The sequence below is a fragment of the Ceratotherium simum genome, chromosome 22, assembly GCF_057802395.1.
Source record: "Ceratotherium simum simum isolate JZ-2026a chromosome 22, ASM5780239v1, whole genome shotgun sequence".
Taxonomy (NCBI): domain Eukaryota; kingdom Metazoa; phylum Chordata; class Mammalia; order Perissodactyla; family Rhinocerotidae; genus Ceratotherium; species Ceratotherium simum.
Genome location: NC_141921.1, coordinates 42,793,491 through 42,814,357, shown reverse-complemented (window position 1 = coordinate 42,814,357; position 20,867 = coordinate 42,793,491). Strand labels below are relative to the sequence as shown.

At 56.0% G+C, this 20,867-nt stretch overlaps 1 protein-coding gene across 2 annotated transcripts in view; it reads right to left on the bottom strand.

Moving 5' to 3' along the window:
* CASZ1 (castor zinc finger 1) overlaps positions 1-20,867 on the bottom strand; it is a 149,794-nt gene that overhangs the window by 45,033 nt on the left and 83,894 nt on the right. Inside the window, exons 1-2 of one of the 2 annotated variants that reach the window (XM_087446831.1) lie at positions 12,140-12,310; positions 11,656-11,694 (exon numbers count right to left, since the gene is read on the bottom strand). In XM_087446831.1, coding sequence (XP_087302957.1) covers positions 11,656-11,694; positions 12,140-12,188 — 88 coding nt within the window. In that variant the 5' untranslated portion in view covers positions 12,189-12,310. Of the gene's footprint in view, positions 1-11,655; positions 11,695-12,139; positions 12,311-20,867 lie in introns of those variants that run through there. The other variant, XM_087446832.1, reaches the window with a different exon arrangement.

The window sequence follows — 20,867 nt, the reverse complement described above, 5'->3', positions numbered from 1 at the left end:
GCAGGTTTACGTGGGGGCAGTAGATACAACGTGGGGGAGGTGAAGGAGGGAAAGAGAAGTTGACTGGGGAAGAGGGAGAGAGGTCTATTAAAAACCTCTCAGTGCATAACACAAAATGTCAGGGTTTATAGCTTCATTCTTGGCACTGCCGGGACTGAGAACCCTGCACAGAAATGTCAAAGCTTGTCATGTTTAATCACCTGCTGTTTGTTAACACCTTCCCTGCAAGGAGGCTGTCTCAATCTGCCCCTGGGCCCCCAAGGGACCCGGAAACAGAAAACATCCCCATCTCCTTCTCTGGGCTCTTGCCCTGCCTCAGGGTCTTGAGGGAGGAGCTCCATTCGCCATCTATCTGAAGGCTTCCCAGGAGCCCTAAAGTGACCTTCCTATCAGGCAGGCCACGGGAAGGGACCCATGTAGTCTTAGCAAGTGGCTGTGACCTCCGGCTGGGATGGTGTGCTTGGAGTGGCCGGGGCCAGGGTGCTGCCGGGCTGACCGCCTTTCCCTTGCTCCTTCTGCCTGCCTTTCCAGGGCTGTCTGTTCATTCTGTCTAATCTAGTCCTGGTCCCCCACCCTGGGGGTAAGAGAAGATAAATAAAGGAGGGCCCGCTCAGATCCCCATAGCATGGAACTCACCAATCTGTCTGCTTAAATAGCAACTGCCACATAACATCTAACATTCAAAGCCACCGTCCTTCCAGTTACAATCCCAGATCACACCATCTGTGGTTCTGGCTTGGCTTTCTCTCTAAGCATGCTTTGCTAGGTTGTTTAGACTAGGAATTCTCAGTCCTACTGCCCCATAATTCCTTCCTCTGGGTTGGGGGAAGGTGTGGAGTGGGAGAGTGGAACAGGCCACTCCAGCAGCACAAGTCTTCCCAAGAACACCTGGCTGTTCTCCACCTCTGAAAGCATGGTGTGGTCAACACTGGGAAAGGAGCTGCGTCCTCTCTCAGATTACACCTGCGCAAACTCAATACAGCCGCAGGCTCAAGCTCCATGCAGGGACACCGTCTGCAAGGCAGCAAGTTTATCCTGTACAGTTCCCAAGGCAGCCTCGTTACTTCTAGGAGCAATGACAGCCAGTGGTGATCCAAGGTGCAAGGGTCTCCCAGTGAACCAAGGGCGATGTCCCGATCTTCCCTTTCAGCAAAGTCTGTACTTACACAGAAATATATCTGACAAAAGCATCTACGAACCTGTCTCCTAGGAGAATGCCTGTTCATTTAGACTTTCTTCCTGAAAAGCCCTGTGTCCAGTCCGTTCATTTCCATTTCACCAGAGAAAAAAGTCAGAATGTTTTCCATCTCCCCTTCAGCCCTTCCCTGCAAACCGATGAGAGGGCCCCTTCCTCAGGAGATAACGTATTGCATCAACAATTGCATTTTATCTTGCAAGGAAGGCCCAGGGATAGGTCCACATGTTACAGGTGGGGTATATGTGGGGTCCAGAGATGTTGGGGATGTGGGCCAGGCAGCACAGTAAATATCCAGGAGTGAAAGTGTCCTCCACTCACCACTGCCAGTGGAATGGTCCTCAGGGAAGCCCATCTTTCCTGTGGGAGGGAAGCTCTACTCTGCCGGTCTCCCTGCATTTGGGAACAAACCTGTCAGTGTCTCTAGGCCTCCTGTTTCCCCACCTGTGAAACGAGACAACTCCGAGGGAAGTGATAAGGAGAAATGGGATATTACACATGGTATGCTCTGAATCTCTCAGAAGGAAAGCCCTAGGTAAACTCATGGGCGTTCTGTTGTCATAATTCTGCACATTGTACCACGTCCTCTACAAAAGCCCCATCCGAATTCTGAGGGATGGGGGAGGGGCTCAGTGTTGAGGGGGTGGGGGGAGGGGGTTCGCTGCTGCAAGTCCTGTTCTATGCCCAACAGAGGTTTTCAGGCAGTGCCCCGTCGTGCCTGGTGAGGTGTGCACGCACACCCACTCGAGTTCACGCGCACCCAGTTGAACGCAGCAGCCCACAGAGCACGCCTCGGTTAGTGTTGGGCTGTTCCAGGTGGAGCCGGGTGTAAGTAACCCATTCTGAACAGAGACTATTGTAGTTCATGAGGTGCCTGGGCTCCCTAGGACCCGAAAGGAGGGGCTGTGGCAAATAGCCCAGCCTCCCGCCTCTAGGACTGAGGGGCTTCACAGAGCACATGGATCTATCCAGCCCTGGGCAAACCAGGCTGGGTGGTCACCACGTTGCTGACTACATGGTATGACGGCTAGAAACTGCTCCTAAAGCCCTACCTTCTTGAGTGTCAAGAGATGTGCTCCGTCTCCTGGGTGAACCGACAACACAGGGCCAGTCGTACCAAGGGAGGTCAGACTTGAGCCTCTCTCACCTGGGGGTTTTGAAAAGCTGGTCCCTGTCATTCAAAGGGACCTTGAGCACACATGGAATATGTCCTCTCAACTCAGCATGCCATGGTGGAGCCCAAGAGGAGCCAGGGAGCGGGGCCTGGCCTGAGGTTTGGGGGAGCCCCCTGGTCTAGAACTGTTTTACTCAAGCCACTTGGATTTATCAGATGAGCATGCCTCCCAGCCAGGCCCCCTGGTATAATCCTTTCATTAATTTACTATTCGATGGGAAATTACTCCTCGCCCAGGAATATAAGTTTTCATCTTATTTTAAGTTAGATTCTTAAAGCAATTACCAAGGCATCTGGCGATGACTTCACCACTGCAGCCAGGCCCTGGAGGGGAGAAGGGCAGCCCTGAAGTTGCACAGACCCCTGACTCCAGGCCCCCAAGGGGAGTTCAGGGAGAACTGGGAGCCCCTAAACACCTGTCCTGGGTGGGAAATGGGGGGTACACTTAATCTCTGATATTTGCTGTTTGCAGAAAAACTCCTTTCCAGAACCACCTGCCCCATGAACCTATGGTGACAGTTGTTGAAAAGCCTCAGCAGCTGGTGCCGCGGGAGCATTTTCTATTTTTAATTGTTTGATCGGAATATTAACTCATCTACGCCCGTTCCCAAGATACACTTCCCAGCCAGAGGGCTTCCCCCATTTCCCAGACCTTCCTCCTTTCTCCCTCTCTAGTCAGAACAACTTTGAAATTAATAACCAGAGACACAGACCTCCATGAGTTTGCAAAGGATCAGAGCACTGGAGAGAAAAAGAAAGTAGGCTCTTCACCCAGAAGAGCCCCGCAGCAGACCTCTGCTCTTCTCTCTGAGCCATGGACCTGAGGCTCAGGGCAGGAGAAGCTGGCTTAAGCATCCAAAGGCACTGCCACTCCTACCTGACCCCACTTCTCTTGGCTAAAGGAGGACTTGGCCTCACCCTCTCCCCTCCGGTCAGCTCCACTGACCCAGTCTGCTCACTTGTCAACCTCGAGGGCCAAGCAGAGGGGCTGGGGACACTCAGGAGACCCCCAGGGAGGGGCACTGGGAAGGAGGCACATGCTCCTGGGCTTCGAAGGGCTGGGCAAAAGGCTGACTTTTCTTTTAGCTTCCATTTCCGAGGGGAAGGGAGGCAGCGTCTCTACGGAGCCCATAGAAGAACCTGCCAGCAACTCCCCTGTGGGAGCAACACCAAGGGCTCCTGGCCCAGCCCACCAGCAGGAAAGTCACACAGCCCAGCCCGAGCTAAGTGTCACTCAAGCTTGAGAAGGAACATGCCGCTGGGAAGAGTGCTGGGGACAAACCCAACCCCTTTGTCCCCCTCACCCCATCCTAGGAAGGCCCCTTGCCCAGCAGAGGGGCTACCTGGCCTCTTGGCCTCCTCTCCTTACATGCCCCTGGCCTCCCTGCCATGCTCTTCCCTCTCAAGGTCACAGGGCTGTCCACACCAGGAATATTTACTCACCAGACTGGCCCTGTTAGCAACACTCACCACAAATATGCTTTCTGATAAAGTTGGCAGAAAAAAAGTTCTAGAGCTCAAAACAATGTCAGAAACCACCCCCCACCCCCACCAAGTGAGGGTGAGGTGGGGCCTGCAAACAGGTCACACTACCAGCCGAGAAGAGGCCTGGGGGAGGCTTCTGTCACTCTCGCTGTCACTTTTCTCCTTCCTGTTTTACTTCGAACACACAGCCTGTTGCCAGGGGACCAAGGGCTGGGGATGGTTCTAAGCTAGTACTGGGGCTTGGCCCCCAAAAGGGCACGGCCCAGAGGCAGGGGCGTGGGGCATGGCCCTCTGCTTCCTCCAGCCAGGAGGCCTCTCGGGGGCCTCTGGAGGACGAGGCTGGGCGGCCTCTTACCTCTGCTTCTCCCTGGCCCGTCTCACCTCACTGAGCCCCCTTCCCACCGCCTGCCCTCCCTCTGCGCACATGGGCTTTAATGTTTTTATTACCTGTTTGACTCGCTGCCTTATTGCTTCTCCCCTTAATGGGGCCGTAACCGTGGAAACGAGGAATAAACGGCCACCAGAAAATGAGATGATTAAACAGGTCACCCTGGCAAAACAAACTCAGCCAAGGAACCTCTGGGGGTGGGGAGGGTAGGCTCCCCCTCCCCCCACTCATGGGCAGAAGGCTTGGACCAGACCCGGGACCAGCAGCCCTGTCCTTAGAACTGGGGCAGGTACAGTGGGGCGCCCCCTGCTGTGCAGCGAGGCACCTGGCCAATCCCTTCTCAAGGCTCCCCTGTCTCCCAGGCAGCCCTCCTGGCTTGCTGTGGCCTTGGGCTCTTGGGCTGAGGGAGTGGCAGGGAGGGAGGACCTGGTCTAGAGGGATGCAAAGATCACAGCCAAGGGGAAGATGCACTTCTGGTGACAGAAAGTTCCAGAATTCTCTCACCACCCGCTGGATGCCTCTTGCTTTCTCACTGCGCTGGAGTCCCCCTACCTAATGCATCTCTTGCTCTCATGCAGCACATTCCCTCCCAGGGGCCCCCTTAGTTCATGGAGAAAGCCCTAGAAGAAAAGGCCAACGCAGGCCAAAGCTCAACTTGGGAAGGTTTCCTCTGGGAATCCCTGGTCTTTGGAGACACAAAATTTGTCTGTTCCCCTCCACCACCCCACTCTCCCAAAGCCGAGTGGTGCCCTGGCCTCAGCCCAGAAGGCAACAAGAGAAGGCCCTCTTGATTTTAGGAAAGGAACTCAGCAGCCAAGAGCCTATGGCACTGGCTGAGACTGTGTGGCTGCAAGGGCCCCCAGGAAGCAGCTTTTGGGAAGCTCTAAGAACAGACCCCATAGGCAGCTCAGGAGCAGCCCAAACACTAAGCCTTGGCAATGTGAAGTGGGTCCTCAGTATGAGCCCATCCCCTTCTTTCTGACCTCACTCCCTACACTGGGTCTACCTAGCTGGAGAGGTCCTGAGACCAGGAGAAAGACCCAGAGAGGATGGAGATGCTGCAGTGAGGTCTGCCTGCGGGGAGATGGAGACGTGCAAGGGAAGAAGCAGAGGAGAGTCCCAGACCACCCTCTGGCTACTGTCCTCCTGCCCTCACCTGGCAGCAGACTGCATGTACCAAGTCTGACCTCACACCCCAGACCCTCTCAGCCCCAAGCCACAGTCACGGTTAGTAGCTAATGCAGGGCCCCCATCCAACCATACAATGCCTATCTTTATCCTTATGCCCTCTTGCCCCCTTCATGGCATCCCTAATCCCAGCCCCACTCCTTCCTGTAAACCAGGCTGTAGAAAGCTCTCTGGGAGCTAAAACCCAGGTCCCAAGGGAATCGGCTAACATTTCCTGCCTACCTCCTTCTGCCCCCACTAAGAAGCCAGGAGGCACCTGGCGAAGAGGCACATCAATCAATCAACTCCACGAACACTAACAGTGGGAAGGCACAAGACTAGCCCTGTACTGAGTACTGGGAGGAGATGTCAACGCAGAGTTAACTCTCATGGTCGCCATTACCAGCAGCAGCAGCAGAAGTGGGGTCCTGGCCTTGGCCTCTCGGGGCTAGGGTACAGGAGTCTGAGGGCCGCCCAGACACACCAATGTCACGGGCATAACCAGATCCCCGAGCAGCAGGGCCCCAGCCAGCCTCTTATCTCTTATCTTTTTCCAGGGTCAACTGGGTGTGAGGCTGCAAAGGGGGAGGGGGCATGAAAGGCAGGCAGGAGGGCCCGGCTTTAGGGAGCAGGGTGGCCTGGGCAAAAATGGCAGAAAACCCTGGTTGCACAATGAGGAGCAAGAGAGCAAGTTCTGCCCTCAGAAGGGGTGAGGAGCAGAGGGCAAGAGAGAAGAGGCTGGTGGAAGTCTAGAGGTGTGGGAGGTACAGGGAACGTCCCTCTGCCCATCTCCATCTGTCCCAATACCTCCCATCCTTTGTCAAGTTCAAAGGCCACTCCTTCACAAAGTTCCCTGGGCTCTCTGGCCCTGTGCTCCTCTGCCTGGTGTGACAGATGAAGACACCTGTCTCCCTCCACCAGGCAGGCCATGGAAACCTAGGAAGGACCAGGTAGTCTTCATTTCTGCAGTTCCTGCAGCGGGTGCTCCCAAATGCTTACTGAACTGCAGACCTCACCACCTGCATGGGGTCTCTTTCTGACAGGGGACAATACGTCCTGATGAATCTCGGGTGTGAGGATGTTATTCTCCAGTCAGGCAGCCAGAGGGGTGCAGGCTGGACTACCAAGTTGCCGCCTTTCACAATCAATCCAAGTGAAGCTGTCTCTTCTCCTCTGCACACTGGGGCCAGTAGGCCTCCTCCTCTTCCTCCTCAGCTCCTGCCTCCTCCTGCTGTGCCCTGCCCTAGCTACCCAAGAACAGCTGCTGCTTGCCTCGGGGACCCACAGGCTGTAATCACCACAGAGCAACTTCCTTTCCCCCTAAAGATGAAGAAGAGGAGAAGGAAAAGGAGGAGAGAAGGAGAAGGTGTGGCTGCAGCCAGGGTGGTCAAGCTTTAAAAATCAGCTCAGGGAGGGCAGCATTAAAGGACAAGCCTTGGGGCCTGGGGAGTAGGGGGCAGGAGTGGCAGGGGGATTAGGGGTAGAGAAATGGCTTGACCCCTCTAAGAATGGTGGGCCAGCCAGAGGAGGCTGATGGAGGGGGCAGGCACATCACTAACCTGGCAGGGTCCAGGAAGAGGAGGAGTCGGGGCCCAGAGTCTTCCTGGGCCCCACCCCATCCCCTGCCCAGGGACTTGAGCCAGGGGCAGCAGCTTTAATGAGGAGATGTTGCTGCCGTGACTCAGCCCTCCAAAGGTGCCTCCATTTATTTTATTTTTCCATCATAAAAACCCAAGCTGCAACTCAGCCAGATTCCCTGGCGTTGGGGGATGGGGAACATCGCAGTGACGGCAAGGCCCGCAGAAGAGTTCTGACTAACTGGCCCTGTGCCCTCCTTGCAGAAGAGTTAATGGGTTCCCGTGGCTGGGCCCTACAGGGAAAAAGGGCCTCCGGTGGGGCCCCTCTAGGGATCCTTTCAGACCTGCCCTCACTGCCTCCGCCTCCTGTTGGAGGAGAATGGCTACCCCAGGCCTTCCATCCTGAGTTTTGCTCTGACGTCCTATAACCAGTGCCAGGGCTGGTTCAAGGCGCCACTGCACTGTCCAGAGCTGCCTGTCTCTCATGCTTTCTCCCAAGGAGAAGATCCAAATGATATGCTTCTCACCTCGTCCACTCAACCCCTCCTCTGCCCCACTGAACCTCCCGGTAAAAGCAAGTTGGGAGTCAGAGAGCCAGAGACCTTAAAGGTCATCTGATGCTCAAGTCCCTCCAAATGTCACAGCCAGCCTCTGTTTGAATGGTACCAGGAAACTTGCTCCTTCCGAGACAGCCCATTCTGTCTTTGGCTCTGACGGCTCCTTCCTGCCAAGATGGCACCAAAGCACCTATCCCCTGCAGCAGACTGGCAAAACCGGTGCCTAACCTGACTGCACAGACTGGTCCCAGCTTAGACTGGTCGAGTGGGTGTATCTGGCCAAGTAAAGGCTTGAGGAAGGAAAATTGAGGGCAACCTTCTCTGCCCCAAACCCAGCATGGAATCTCTTCCTCCAGAAACAGTACAAGAACCTTCCCAATCCCCAGGATACCCTGAGTCTAAGACGTAACCAGAGCCAGCAAGGTTCCCAGAAGCCTCCACTCCTGGCAAGGCCCTGGCCTTAAACCTGAGGCTCACGGAAGTCCAGAGAGTTTGGAGGTGGGCTGACACAGGGCAGCAGGGGCTGGGTTGGAAAAGTCAAGTTCTCTGCTTGCTGGGGTCAGACACCACCTGGAAGAAATCTGCAGGCTTTGTTCTCCTACCTTGAGACTGTGCCCTCGAAGCACGTGGCTACTAGGAAATTCCACTCCAAGAACCAGGCTACTGAGCCAACTTGGCTCAGCTCCCTTCACCCCATCCTTCCTGGCCTCCTCCACAGCTGAAGCTGGGCCAGGATGCAATGGAGGGTCTGTATGCAATGCAACGGGGTCCCAGCCTAGAGCAGCAGAGCTTATCCCAGGGAAAAAGAAGCAAGTCTGGCTCAGCAAGCAGCACCAATTCCTCACATTGACTCACCTCGACAACATGGCTGCAGCCACAGTGCCAAGTGGGCACTGCCACCCCTCACCGGCTCCCCGTGTGGTCCCTGGCCATCCCTTTGAACTTGCTCTCTTGCCTCTTTGGTCCTTTACCCAGCAGAGCCTACCTTGGATCCTCTGATGGACCACTGTGGCCCTGGACAGCCCCTCCCCTTCTCAAGCTCCCCCTTGGGAGAGTGGGGCAATTACAACCAGATCCTGGAGAATCAAGGGCAAGTTCCTTCTCAAAGCTCTATCGCTCTTCCACAGCCATTTTCACCCCGGCTTCCAGTTTTGTTCAGGGCCTAGGAATCCGCCTAGTGGGGCCTAACCCTGGGGAACTTCCCAACTGCAGGATGGGTTTACCTGTGTCTGAAAGCTTCCTCCCTCCTCCCCACCCCCTCTCGGCTCCCCCCCCAGGGAAATCACTCTAAAAGGGCCTAATGGAACTATGTCCTCCTCTCTTCCTCTCTCTCCTCCCTCCCTCTCTTTCTCTTTCCTTTTTTTTATTGCATTTGTGGAATTTATTCCCAAACTCTCCTAATCTTCCGTACACAACCATTTGATTTGCATAACCCAACCCCCTCTCATAAAAACTGGCTGCTAGTTTAATTAAAAAATGTAAATTTGCTGTCATCTCGGGGCCTGGTGAATTAGGACGACATCGGCATTTTTTATTGCTAAAGACGTCCAGATTGATCCAGCCCTTGGCTGAACTATGGTGGGGGAAAAGGAGTCCGCATGGCCTCTGAGGGTCTTGAGGTCCTGCTATCCCCTCCTGAAAAGCCTTGGTGCTCTCACCACTGAATCACTTATGACCAGAGTGCTGTAGGACCTAGACCTGTCCAAGGCTGGAGCGATATTCATCCATGCTCCAATGCTTATGGGGTCTCTGGTGCCAGCAGCCCTTTGGGGCCTGTGCCTCCAGCCTTGTACTGTGCTCGAGAGGCACTTGGTGGAAGCTGCCTGTGGTCCCCCGAAAGAGAGCCCCTCACTGCACCAGCAATGAGCCCTGTCCAAAAATGAGGCCCCTGGCCGTGTCCAGGAGCATATTCCAGAGGTCAAGAGAAGAGGAGCACAGAGTTAGCCCAGAGCCAAGCGCTGAGGGGAATCTCAGAGTTCCCACCTGCTTCCCTTTTTTTGTGAAGGGGGCAAAAAGTGCTTTTCTTTTGAAGTTCTGAGATTAAGTGAAACTTCCAAGTTCAAAGAAAAGCCTGAGATGGTATCACCAGATGACTCCTCTGGGGAACAGTCAGAACTTTGACACCCTGGACCTCCCCTCACCGAGTGGCCAGAGTCCAGGCCTGGGTCCTGCTGGGAGTGTCCTGCTTCAGCTACTGGAGGGACCAGCTGACCTCAGGGGCCCTTCTAGCTTCTAGTAAAAGTGTCCAGAGCCTGTCCCTGGAGTGCTGGGAGAAATATGTCTCCCTAAGGCCCAGGAGAGATGCTACAAGAGGTTCTGCCACCCACAGGCCCAAGAGGCCCTCTCTCCAGTCGGGGACACCCTATAGAAGGGCTTTGGAGTCGTGCCCCCACAGCACACTAGGAGGGACTGGTTGGCGTAGGGCAGGAGGATGGACGCCAGCTCCAGTTGGCACCCAGGTTAGAAGGAGAAAGACCAGGAGGGCCTGCCTTCCAGCTGAGTAATGCTTGGGCCCCATGTGCCCGCCCACAAGCAGAGGTTCGCCTGTCCCAGGTAGGGGGTGGTGCCTTACCACCTGGCCTGTCTATAAGGTCTGCTCTTGGCTGGGATGGGTGGGGGCCCCATTTCCGGAGAAAGGGGGTGGGGCCTGAGAGGGAGAAGATGAGACACCTGATTAGAGGTGTGGGCGGCTGCTTCTCTGTGGGAGTGGAGGGCAGGGAGGGGCAGGGTGGCAGCAGTGGCCTTACACACCTTCACCACTTTGCCCAGCAGGGGGTGTCACACCCTTCCTGGGCACAGAGGTCCTGAGGCCCTCCAGATCAGAAGATCACACCTGGCTGGACATAATCTTAAAACTCTGTGAACGACCCCTTCCTCCACAAACCCTCACCCACTTCCCAAAGCCGGCCACCATATCACCCATCCTGGGCCCCCCAGTGCTGCCTCCTGCTCTCTCCGCTAACTCCCCATTGACCTCAGGAGGTCAAATGTCAGCTTGTGGGTCCCAAGGGGCAATGCCATGAACTTGGGCCCATTATAAACAACAACTGTAACAGCCACCAATACCACCTATCTCAGAGATCAGTCTCAATGAATTACCAACCTGTTTACTACTGACTTTTTAAAAAAACATTTAGGAAGAAGACAGCCGCTTTCGTCAGCCTAGGATCTGAGGGTCCTGGTCAAAATTTGGTTTCAATAGAGAGGACTAATGGAAAGCCTGAGGAGCTGATGGTAAACCTCACTCTGGACTCAGGTTGGAACCCCAGATGGGAAGAAAAGAGAAAGACTGAATAAAATTAGATTAAAACCAATAAAATACTAAAATCTCAGGATAAACTCTGACCCAGGCTAGCATCATGCTATCTGGAACCCCAGACTAGGCGCCATACTAGGTGCCCCAAAACCCAGAGTCCAAATTTAGGAGTTTGTCTGGTCTACCCCCTCCCAGGGTGGGGGCTAAAAAGGGGGATGAGAGAGAGCCCTGGGCCCCTCACTTTGAACTGATAACAGCCAGCCTCATCCCACGGATTCTCAGGTGAAAAATACTCATTAGCCGTAATAAGCAGCTTGATCATCCGACACAGCCTTGTCCCAAATAAATTAAATTCCTTTACCTTGAGACAGTCGCCCCGAAACCAGACTAACCACCTTTCCCAACAGGACGCTGCTTTCAAAAACTAAACCACCCCCCACTAGAAAAATAAAAACACACACCCCACAGCCAGACACACGGAGATCTTTGCAAGGGAAAAAAAAAACACAGAAAAAACACGGAGGCATTCAAAAAACACGGAGAACAAAAACCCCCACAAAAAACCCCTAAATCCTCTCTCTCTGGGTGCCCCCCAGCTCCTTCTCCCCTCGTTCTTTCACAATGACAAGCATCAAATTAGTCACAGCCGCTAGGCAAGTAACAAATACTAACAACAATATCATCAGAAGCCTCGCGATCCAAAAACCAGGTCGAGAGCGCGGCCCGCACCGGACCCTCTCCAGGCCGGCCCCCACCCCCCGCTCAGCTGCTACCTCATTGGGCTAAAAATAATAACTTCCGTAAAAGAACCGAAAGAAAAGTGAAAGAGCCTCCCCCGGTTCCCACCGGCCGGTACCTGTACCAAGATCCATTCTCCTCTCTTTGGTCCCAAACTCTTCGAGGAACGCCAAAAAAAGAAGAGGAAAGAAAAAAAAATCTGTTTAGTCTCTCGCAGTGGCCCCCACTCCCCAGCCCGGCCTCCCCCCTCGGCCCGCCGCACCCCCATCGAGGGGCGCACGAGTCCCCGGGCCCCGGGGAGAAGCGAGCGGGGGCACCCGGGAGGGAGAGCCAAAGTTTCTCCCTCCCTCCGCGCTCGCTCTCACGCGCCGGCATTGCACACTCGAAGCAGCTCGTCTCTGCTCTCGAGTTTATTAAACTAAAAGAGAAACTATTTATAGCCGCCGCCCGGTCGGGGGGCCCGGCCGGCCCGCCAGGCCGAGGGGCGCCCCCGCCGCGCCCGGCCCCGCTCCTGCCGCCCCCGCCCGCGCCCCCCGCCCCGCGCCGGGGTCGGAGCCCGAGGCGGCGCCCCCTGCCCTCCCCCGCCCCACTCCGGTACTCACCATAGTCGGAGAGTCGAAAGCCGAATTCACTTAAATAATCAACTTTCATAATACTTAATTAATGCCTAATTGCAACTGATTACTCCCCGAATAACAAGTTGTTTTAAAGCCCTGATGTCATTGCTCCTGACGGTAACACTCAGGGTAACAGTTTGGCAGGAGGGAGCGGGCGGGCGGGAGCGGCCGGGGGCGCTGCCAGGCGCCGAGGTGATTGGCAGGGCGGCCGCGGCACCGCCTCCTCCGGGCCGGGCCCGCGCCGCCCCGGCAGGTGAAAGAGCAGAGCTCGGCCCGCCCGCGCGCGCGCCTGCCCGCCCGCTCGCTGGGATGCTGGAGTGAATGGGCTCGCGCTCGCCCGCCCGGCTCCCTCACACGCGCGCGCGCCCCTAACCTCGCTCCCTCGCGCGCGCGCCCGCCCCGCTCCTTCGCGCACGCGCGCCCCCGCCCTCTCTCCCGCGCGCCCGCGCGCGTCCTCAGCGCACCGGCCGGGGCGGCCGGCCTTATTGGCTCAGTGATTCCCCAAACCTTAAGAGGAGGTAGGCGGGGACTCGGCGCCTGAGGCCGGCCGGGCCGGGGCGCGACGGCCGAAGCGGGGCCGGCCGGACGGCGGTCGCGCCCTACGCCAACTCCAGCCGGACGCCAGCGGGCGCGCGCCTGCACGCTCCCCTCCGCGCTCGGGCCCCGCGAGCGCGACTCGACGGCGGCCGCGCGCGGACGCACTCCCAGGCGCCCGCCGGCCGAGGACTCGCGGCGCGCGCGGTCGCGCAAACTTTTCCGCGCGGGCGGGCGCGGGTGAGAGCGCGGCGGGGCCGAGCCGCGCGCCCTCGTGCTCCCCGTCACGCGCCCCGCGAGCTCGGGGTGCCCGGGTACCAGAGATTTAGTTTCCCCTTCACACCCGAATCTCCTAACCGTGCTGGAGGAGCTTTCTTAGTTCGAGGGAGAAAAGACGCCCGGGTGGTGGGCCCGGCTGTGCCTGGAAACTCGGGCGGCGGCCGGGCTCCGGTTTGACTTTGCCTTTAAATGGGCCCTGGCCCTCCCCACCGGCCGACCGGGCCCTCTGCACATCCCCGCTCTCCCGCCTTTCTCCTCCTCGTCCTGCTCCGCAGTTCAGCCCAACCCCGCAGCTGGGCCAGCGCCTCCTGCCCTCACCCCGACGGCAGCCTTTCCTCCGAGCGCCCCCACCACAGGTCTGCGCCATCACTTGGGCTTCCTTCCCGCCCTCCTGCCTCTGCCGCGCCCCACGAAGGGCCCTGGCGGGCGGCACAGGCACCCCTCAACCAGGGGGCCAGCGTCCTGCCACCTGCCCCTCCGGCAGCGACATGGGCCACATTCCCTGTCTGCCCGCTCATCGCTGGACCACGGCGCCTTGTCCTCTCCTTGCCCCTCCTCCTCCAGAGAAAGCACTTTGGCGGCTCTCTGTCCCCAGACGTCCCTACTGCGGCCAGATATGTTGAGATTCCTTAAATTTTAGTGACCCAAGTTACCCACGGAGGGTGTGTCAAGGAATGAGGCAGCCAGGCCAGCAGGAACGTGGGCAGTTTTGCTGCTGAAGTACCTGGATCTCACTGTCACTAGCTTCCCTCTGTCCCTTCTGTGCCCACCCCGCTGCCTTCCTCCCCTCTCCTGTTTCAGGGGAGGTCACACTGCCTTCAGTGAGGGGAGGGGAACAGGACCCAGGCTGTCTCTGGTCTTGGGGCAGCATTCAGCAAAATGGTGCTGGCCTGTTTTTGCAATATTTCTATTTTGCAAAGGGAGGGGTCCAGGGAAGCCTTGGGGCAAAGAAGTCCGAGTTAACAATCTACTCTTTCTCCCACCTTCCCCTTATTTTTCTTCTTCTTTTTTTTTTTTTTTGATTGCTCTTGACTTCCAAATGACCTCACAGGGAGGTTAGCATCCCTCCCCTCTTTGACTGCCCTCCTCGATGCCTTCCTGGCAACCCCCATTCCTGGTTGTCACACAACACTCCACCCTTCAGGCCTGCCCCATCCTTATGTAGGAAGAGTAGCTGAAGAGGCCCAGAAGCTTTACTGAGCGTCCCCGCGCCATTAAACCCCGAATAAGGGAGCAGAGCTCCTTAAACCAAGCCATGTGCTACCCACCCATGACTCCCCAAAGCAAAGATTCCAACTTTGGGTTGTAAGAACAGGCAATCAATCCCAAACCCCAGTCCTGAGTGTCTGTTTGCCCATCTGGGCAACTGGGGTGTAGAAGGAAAGCTGAAGACATAGAGGTGGAAGGGTGATTTCTGGGTGCATTTGAAGATGTCCACAAGTATGGGGAGCTCCCTGCATATGTGACCCACACGGCCTGCTGGCTGCCTCGGAACGTCCTTGGGCTTCTGCTGAGGGTGGCCGGGGCATGGGAGGGCATGCCTTTCAGTTACCTAGACAGGGCCAACTGGCTTGGCTGCACAATAACTTTGGGGCCTCTGGTGGACAAAGGCTGGAGAAGAATGGCTGAAGGGACAGAATTAAGAGAGAGCTGGAAGGAAGCAGACGGGCAGGGCGAGCTCAAGGGACCCACCAAGAGCAGCCAGTGGTGGAGGGAGGTGTGGGCTGCGTGGAGAGCCTCTGCTCTGCCAAGACGATGGCGACGATCAGCCACTGCAGGTTTAAGAGGCCCTGCCCAAGACCGAGGGGCCTTTGTGGAGGTGAACAGGCCAGAGAGGCACAGAAAATGAGACCATCTTGGTATGTTATGATTTGAGAAGGTCTGAGAAGAAAGCTGAGGCATGGAGGTCATGGGGTGTAAGTCAGAGGCCATGTAATGGAGGGGTCCCCAGATTTCTCTTTCTCTTTGGGTGTGTGCTCATATGAAGGGGAGAGGCCCAGAACTCTGGCATCTCTGAGGCTATGGCCCATTTTTGCCTCAAGGACCCTGATGTGGTGACATTCTTAGATGCTGAGGCTAGGCCACGGTGAGGACATTTGTGCCTGGGACCCGGGGGATGGAAAGCCCAATGCCACAATTCCTCCTGGTCTCAAGGCCCTGGGCCCAGAGCCACCAGCTCCTCCTTATGCACCCCACCCCCAAGAGAAAACTTGGAGACCTGCACACAATCCCACCCACCAGGCCCCTCGCATGAGTCCAGGGAAATCTGTCAGCTCTCCCCAGGCCAGCTTCCATTGCTGGCTCCCAGGCCCCTCACACCCCCAGTTTGCCCACTCATTCTCTCTCCCTCCCGAGCCTGGGGCCTTCTCACTCACCAGCCTGTTTACACACCAGGTATCTCATGCTTTATCTATTCTCATTTTGAATTTGTGACTTTCACATAAACTTGAACAAAGCTCCTTTTGTTCCTGCACTCCACCCCAGGATCCCAATAAACTGGTTCCCTCTGAGGCGACTGGGCCAGGGCACAGAAGCCTTGGCCAAAGGACTGTGTGTGCATGTGAACAAGCATGTTCGCACCTGCGAGGGAGTCCGTGTGCTTGCGTGTGAGTGCACTCCCCAGGTGAACGGAGGGAGAGGGTCAGGGAGAGCGGCGAGCAAGCCAAGTGTGGACAGGAAGCATAGTGGGGACGGGGGGCAGAGCCCAGACACCCTGGCATGGGGACGGAACAGTCGGCCAGCAGGGCATGAGAGGTCGTGGGCCACGGTGTCAGGGTAGGCGGTAAATAGGGGCGAAGAGGAAACAAAGGGCAGAGGGGAGCAGCAAAGTGGTTGGCGGAGCAAGGGGCTGAGGCAAGGCTCAAGCTAAGTGTAAGGCAGATACAGGGATTGCATTATGGCGGGATAGGGGCTGGCACAGCCGCACGCTCGGCCCTGTAATCCTGTTAGCCAGCAATCTCCATTCCGAAAGAGCTTCATTTCTTTGTGAATATTTGTAAACTAGATATCTAATGGAAAATTATAGGAAAATTATAGTGAAATTCATGACGGAGAAATCCGATTATCCCTAATTCAATTATGCCATCTTAGCCCACACAGCACATTTCCCATTTTTTTCCCATAAATACCGATGCCAGGGGTCCCGGTAATCAAATAAAATTGAAAATCATCTTCCCATTAAATTCAATTAGCCGCAATTTCTAAAGCCTATCAGAGATTTTAATTACTAAATTATAAAATTCTCCAATGCTAAATTGAAACCAAAAAAATTGCACATCCTTATATTTCAGAGAAAAAAAAGGGGCCAGCCAAATCCTTGAAAAATGCCCTCCTCTCTGTGCCCAGCTCCAAAGCAGGTTCCCCACCTGGAGAGACCTCACATCGCTGCCTACTTGCTGGGCTGGGGATGAAGCCAGGGGTGCAGAGGAGAGGGCCCTGTCAGGGGAGGGGCTGAAGGATATTAATTTAGCAGAGGGGCAAACCACACCTCCAACCCCAAGCAGCTTGGGGCTGGGCTGGCCCCTGGAGGGGACCCGCATTCCTCACTGACTGTCCTGGCTCCTGAGATGCCCTCAGTTCTCTCCCCCATCGAGAGGTCTATAACCACCACCTTGTTGGCCCGTATACCAGGCTGGGGCTCAGGTCACAGCTTGGCCTCAGGGCTCTGCACGGTTCTAGGGCAGCAGAGCAGAGGCAGCCAGCTTCTTACCCAAGCCCCAGCTCTCTAACCACCCCACTGGGCCCCCAGATGGCCTGGCCTGGGTCAGAAGTGGGAGTAGGATAGAGCCTGGTGTCGAGGGTGGACAGACATCATGGGATGGTTCCATGGCCCCGAGTCTTCTCCAGAGCATTCCCAGGGACCCTGGGTCCAGGCAGTGTCCCAGCCTCCTGGGAGAAGAGCTGGGGTCAACATGGCCCAACTCTGGCGTCTCTGCACTCCCAGCTCATTCTCTGTTCTCCCTACCCTCTTCGGGAAGCCGCCAGCCCAGAACTGGCCAGAAGGCCTGCCCTACCCTGTGGGAGAGCTCATCCTCTCACCCCATCTCCTTTTAGGGAAGTGCTGGCCAGAACCCCAACAGCAGCCCTCCTCTCTCGCCCCCCGCAGGCCACTTACCCCACTCTCAAGTCTGCGCTGGGAGTCAGAAGAGGCTGGGGAGGTGGCATTGGTGGTGGCATAAAGTGACCCTAGGTCTGAAACCCCAGGTAGGTGGCTGGGTGGGCAGCTGACGGGCCCGGCAGTTTCGGGGCAGCCAGCAGCAGAGTTGCCGGCAGCCCAGCACCCAGGGAGCAGGGAGCAGGTTTAATTTGCCAGGCAGTCAGGAGTGCCAGCAGGGGAGGCACCCGCAAACAAAACAAAAACAAAAAAGTTAATTATCTTTGGCTTTTTCTTAATAAATATCCAAACTGGCCCGGCCGGATCCTCCGCTTTGGAGGGAGAGAGAAGAAGGAGGAAAAAACCCCAAACCAAATCCAGCAGACTCATTCTCCCCTCTCTCTCTTTTCCTTTGTCTCTGCCCTTTGTATTTATCTCTTATCAGAGGCAGGAACAGTTTCACATAAATTCCCAAATTTTGCAAGTGCAAGAGTATGGCCACAAAAGTTGTTTGTTTCTTTTTTTAAGTGTTGGGGTGGGAAAGCAGAGGTGTGAACAAGAGGCAGGTGGGAAGAAAAAGGGTAAGAAGACAGGACAGAAGCAGAGGAGAGAACAAGAGAAAGATGGAAGGAAAGACAGAGAGAGCGTGATGCAGGGAACCGAGCTAGTGCCATCACCCCTGTGGGCTCAGCCCAGCCTGTGGCCCCAACCTGGGCAGGACCTGTTCTGGAATGTTGTGCTGGCATTTTATTTCGGTTACAATTATCAGCTACAGGAGACAGGGGGATTTCTCATTTTGAAACTCCAAAACCACCTAGATCTCATTGGCCACTTAAGCGTCCCCGCTGCTGTTGGTGCCTGTGCCAACCCTCCCTCCAGGAGCTTGGCTGGGGAAGAGGGGAGGCTGGCTGTCCTTCCAGGGGTGTGAGATTTTTCTGTATGGTATCGCAAGTGTACCTGGGGAGAGAGATGCATGTCACCACGTGTGACATGCCTACGTGTTTGGATGGTGCTCATACACGCCTGAGCCCATGCTGTTGGAAACATGTAGTAGGGCACATGGGGGGGGACAGCCAGGACATCGGGCAGTCCCTCACAGAGCACAAGCTCTGGAGTCCCACTACTTGGGCTCCAACCCCAGCTCCGTCACTCACTGGCTGTACAACCTTAATCAAGTCACTGACCCTCTCTGAGCCTCCATTTTCTCAGCATCAAAGGGAATAATAATTAGTGATTGCCTAGGGCAGAGGGTTGGGGGGAATGGAGAGTGACTGCTAATGAGTACAGGGTTTCTTTCTGGGGTGATGAGAATATTCTAAAATTAGATAGTGTTGATGGTTGCACAACCTTGTGAATATATGTAAAACCACTGAATTGTACACTTGGCATGTGAATTATAGCTCAATAAAGTGGTTTTAAAAAAGCAGGGACAAAAAGGAGGAATAATAACAGCACTTACTGCATAGAGTTGTCATAGGGCCTAGCACATAGCCTGGCACAGAGTAAGCACTCAATAAGGATTAGCCATAAATATGAATCTGAGCGAGCGGGTTGGCATCCTGGGCTGGTATCCATGAATGTATACTGCTGGGTGCTTACAAACATCTACCTGGGTCCCTGGTGCCAGGCCAGCAGGTTGTCAAGCAGCTGAGCTGCACCCCCATCCCCTCAAACCCCCTAATACTTGGTTGAGGCTCCTGGGTGGCTGCTACCTGGCAGGGATGCAAGAGTGCATGGCCCTCCTCCTGCCTCCCTGCCCGGGTCCCTGGAGAGGAGGTTGCCCACCGCGGCAGGCAGACTCTGCCGTTCACTCTCCCCGTCTCACAGAGCACTCATATTTTCCATGTGCAGCAGACCGTGAATTCACCTTCATACTAGTTACAGGGTTATTTAGCTTCTCCTGACACTGACAATCACCAAACTTTAATTCGCTGCTTGGCTTCTCCCTGCTGTGCCCTCTGCCCACCCCCAAAATTCCTGGGAGAGGATGGGAAGAACCTAGGTCCGGCCTCCTCTTGCCAAAGCTTGCCCTTCAGAGTGATGGAGTGATGGCGAGGGGCGGGTGGTCAGAAGGAGAAGATGATGGGCAGAGGGTGGGGGAGAGAAGAAGTACCACCAGGGCTAAGGGGAGCTTTCGTCCTGTGCCTCCGGCCTGACACTAATGTATTCAACCCGACATCCATCCTGTTGTGAATGAAGACTCACTGACCAGGCTGCGGGTCTGAGGGCTGGCAGCCGCAGCCAGGACCTACAGGGCCAAGACTCACTGAGCTCCCGGGACCAGGCAGCTGGCATGGGCTGGCTCCTTTGCCTGATGCTGGTCGAGCAAGTGCCCATCTGGGAACCCACCCAAGGGAGCCCATTCTTACCAGCCTGAGAAGCCAGCTCTCATTTTCTCCTGTCACCCCACCCCCCACCCCCATGCCAGGCCAAGCCATCCTACCCCGCAGAGGCTTCTCTCTAGCCTATTGCCCTGTCGCCTGTATCATGTCTGTCTTCCTTTGAGGAAGGCAGGTGGGTCTGCACAAAGCTACTGCCAAGCATCAGATGGGGAGCAATGACTCTGAGACATCTCCCACCAAGCACCCAAACCGCACAATCCCGGGACCAGTGCGGGAGACAGGGCCCAAACCAGGTGTCCAAGGGCCTGCTTCCTCGCCCACTGGGAGAGCGGCTGCGGCCTTAAGCACCTGTGGCCAGCCCCGCAGGGTCTTTGTCTTTCTTCCCTTGGCTTCAGCAGATACCTTCTTTCTGTCTCTCTTGTGCTCCTACACCCTTTTCAGGAGTGGGCCCAGCTTCCAGAAGGTCCTCAGAGGCCTCTGGTTGGCTCAGGGGCCAGGCAAGCCCAGAGATCTCAGACCCCTCCTCTTGGCCACCCTCCACCTCCTGAAGTGGTCACCATCGTCTCTCCCTAAAGCCTCCCAGACAAGTGAGGGAACTACGGTTTGCTCTGAGAACCATCTGGTAGAACCAGGGAACTCTTTCATTCCCCAAATCCAAGCTGGCCTGGCAGAGTCCCAGGAGCAGAAAGCCAAGCTGAGAGGACTCATGAAGACCAGAGGCCTGGCAAGGACCTGGGCCAGGGGCAGAGCCAGGAGGAGGGGAGAGGCAGGGAAATCCATTGGTGGGTCCAAGCTGTCTGCTTCCTCCCAGCCCCATTTCACTACCCCACCCCTGCAGCAGGGGAAGTGGCCATGGTGGCCTGGGCAAGAGAGATGTCAACGCGACCAATGGCAGAGATGGGAGAAGGGGCTTGTTGACTGCAAACTGTCCATTATGGCTCAGATTATAAGCATATTGCGCAGGGCTCTCTGCACGATGCCGAGGAAATCCAATACGCTGAAAGGTTAATGCAATCAATTAGGGTGACAAGGAAGTAAAGTAAAGCCTTCGGAGTAGATGAAAAGGAGAGAGAGAGAGAGAGTGAGAGAGCGCCACGGAGTTGGGGGTGGCAGCATAGGTGGTGGGAAGGCCAGGAGGAAGAAAAACTAGTGGGATGCAGAGAGAAGGCTTGGAGGGGAAAACAGAGACATACAAAAGGCCAGGAGCCTATGAAAAGAAGATAGTGCGAGAGACGGCAGCAGAAGCAGCAGGAGAGGGCAGCCAGTGAACTGTGCAGGGACACACAGCTCTCGTCTCAGACCTCTGACTGCTGCACGGCTTCATTTTCCTTCCCCCTCCCCCCTTCCTCCCTCCCTGCCAGCCTTTCCTCTAGGGCCTGGAGCCTGGTTCCCAGATTAGCTCGCAGCACTGGTAATGTGTCAGAGCAGTCTTGGTCCTTGCCCCTGTGCAGAGCGAGTGCCCCCC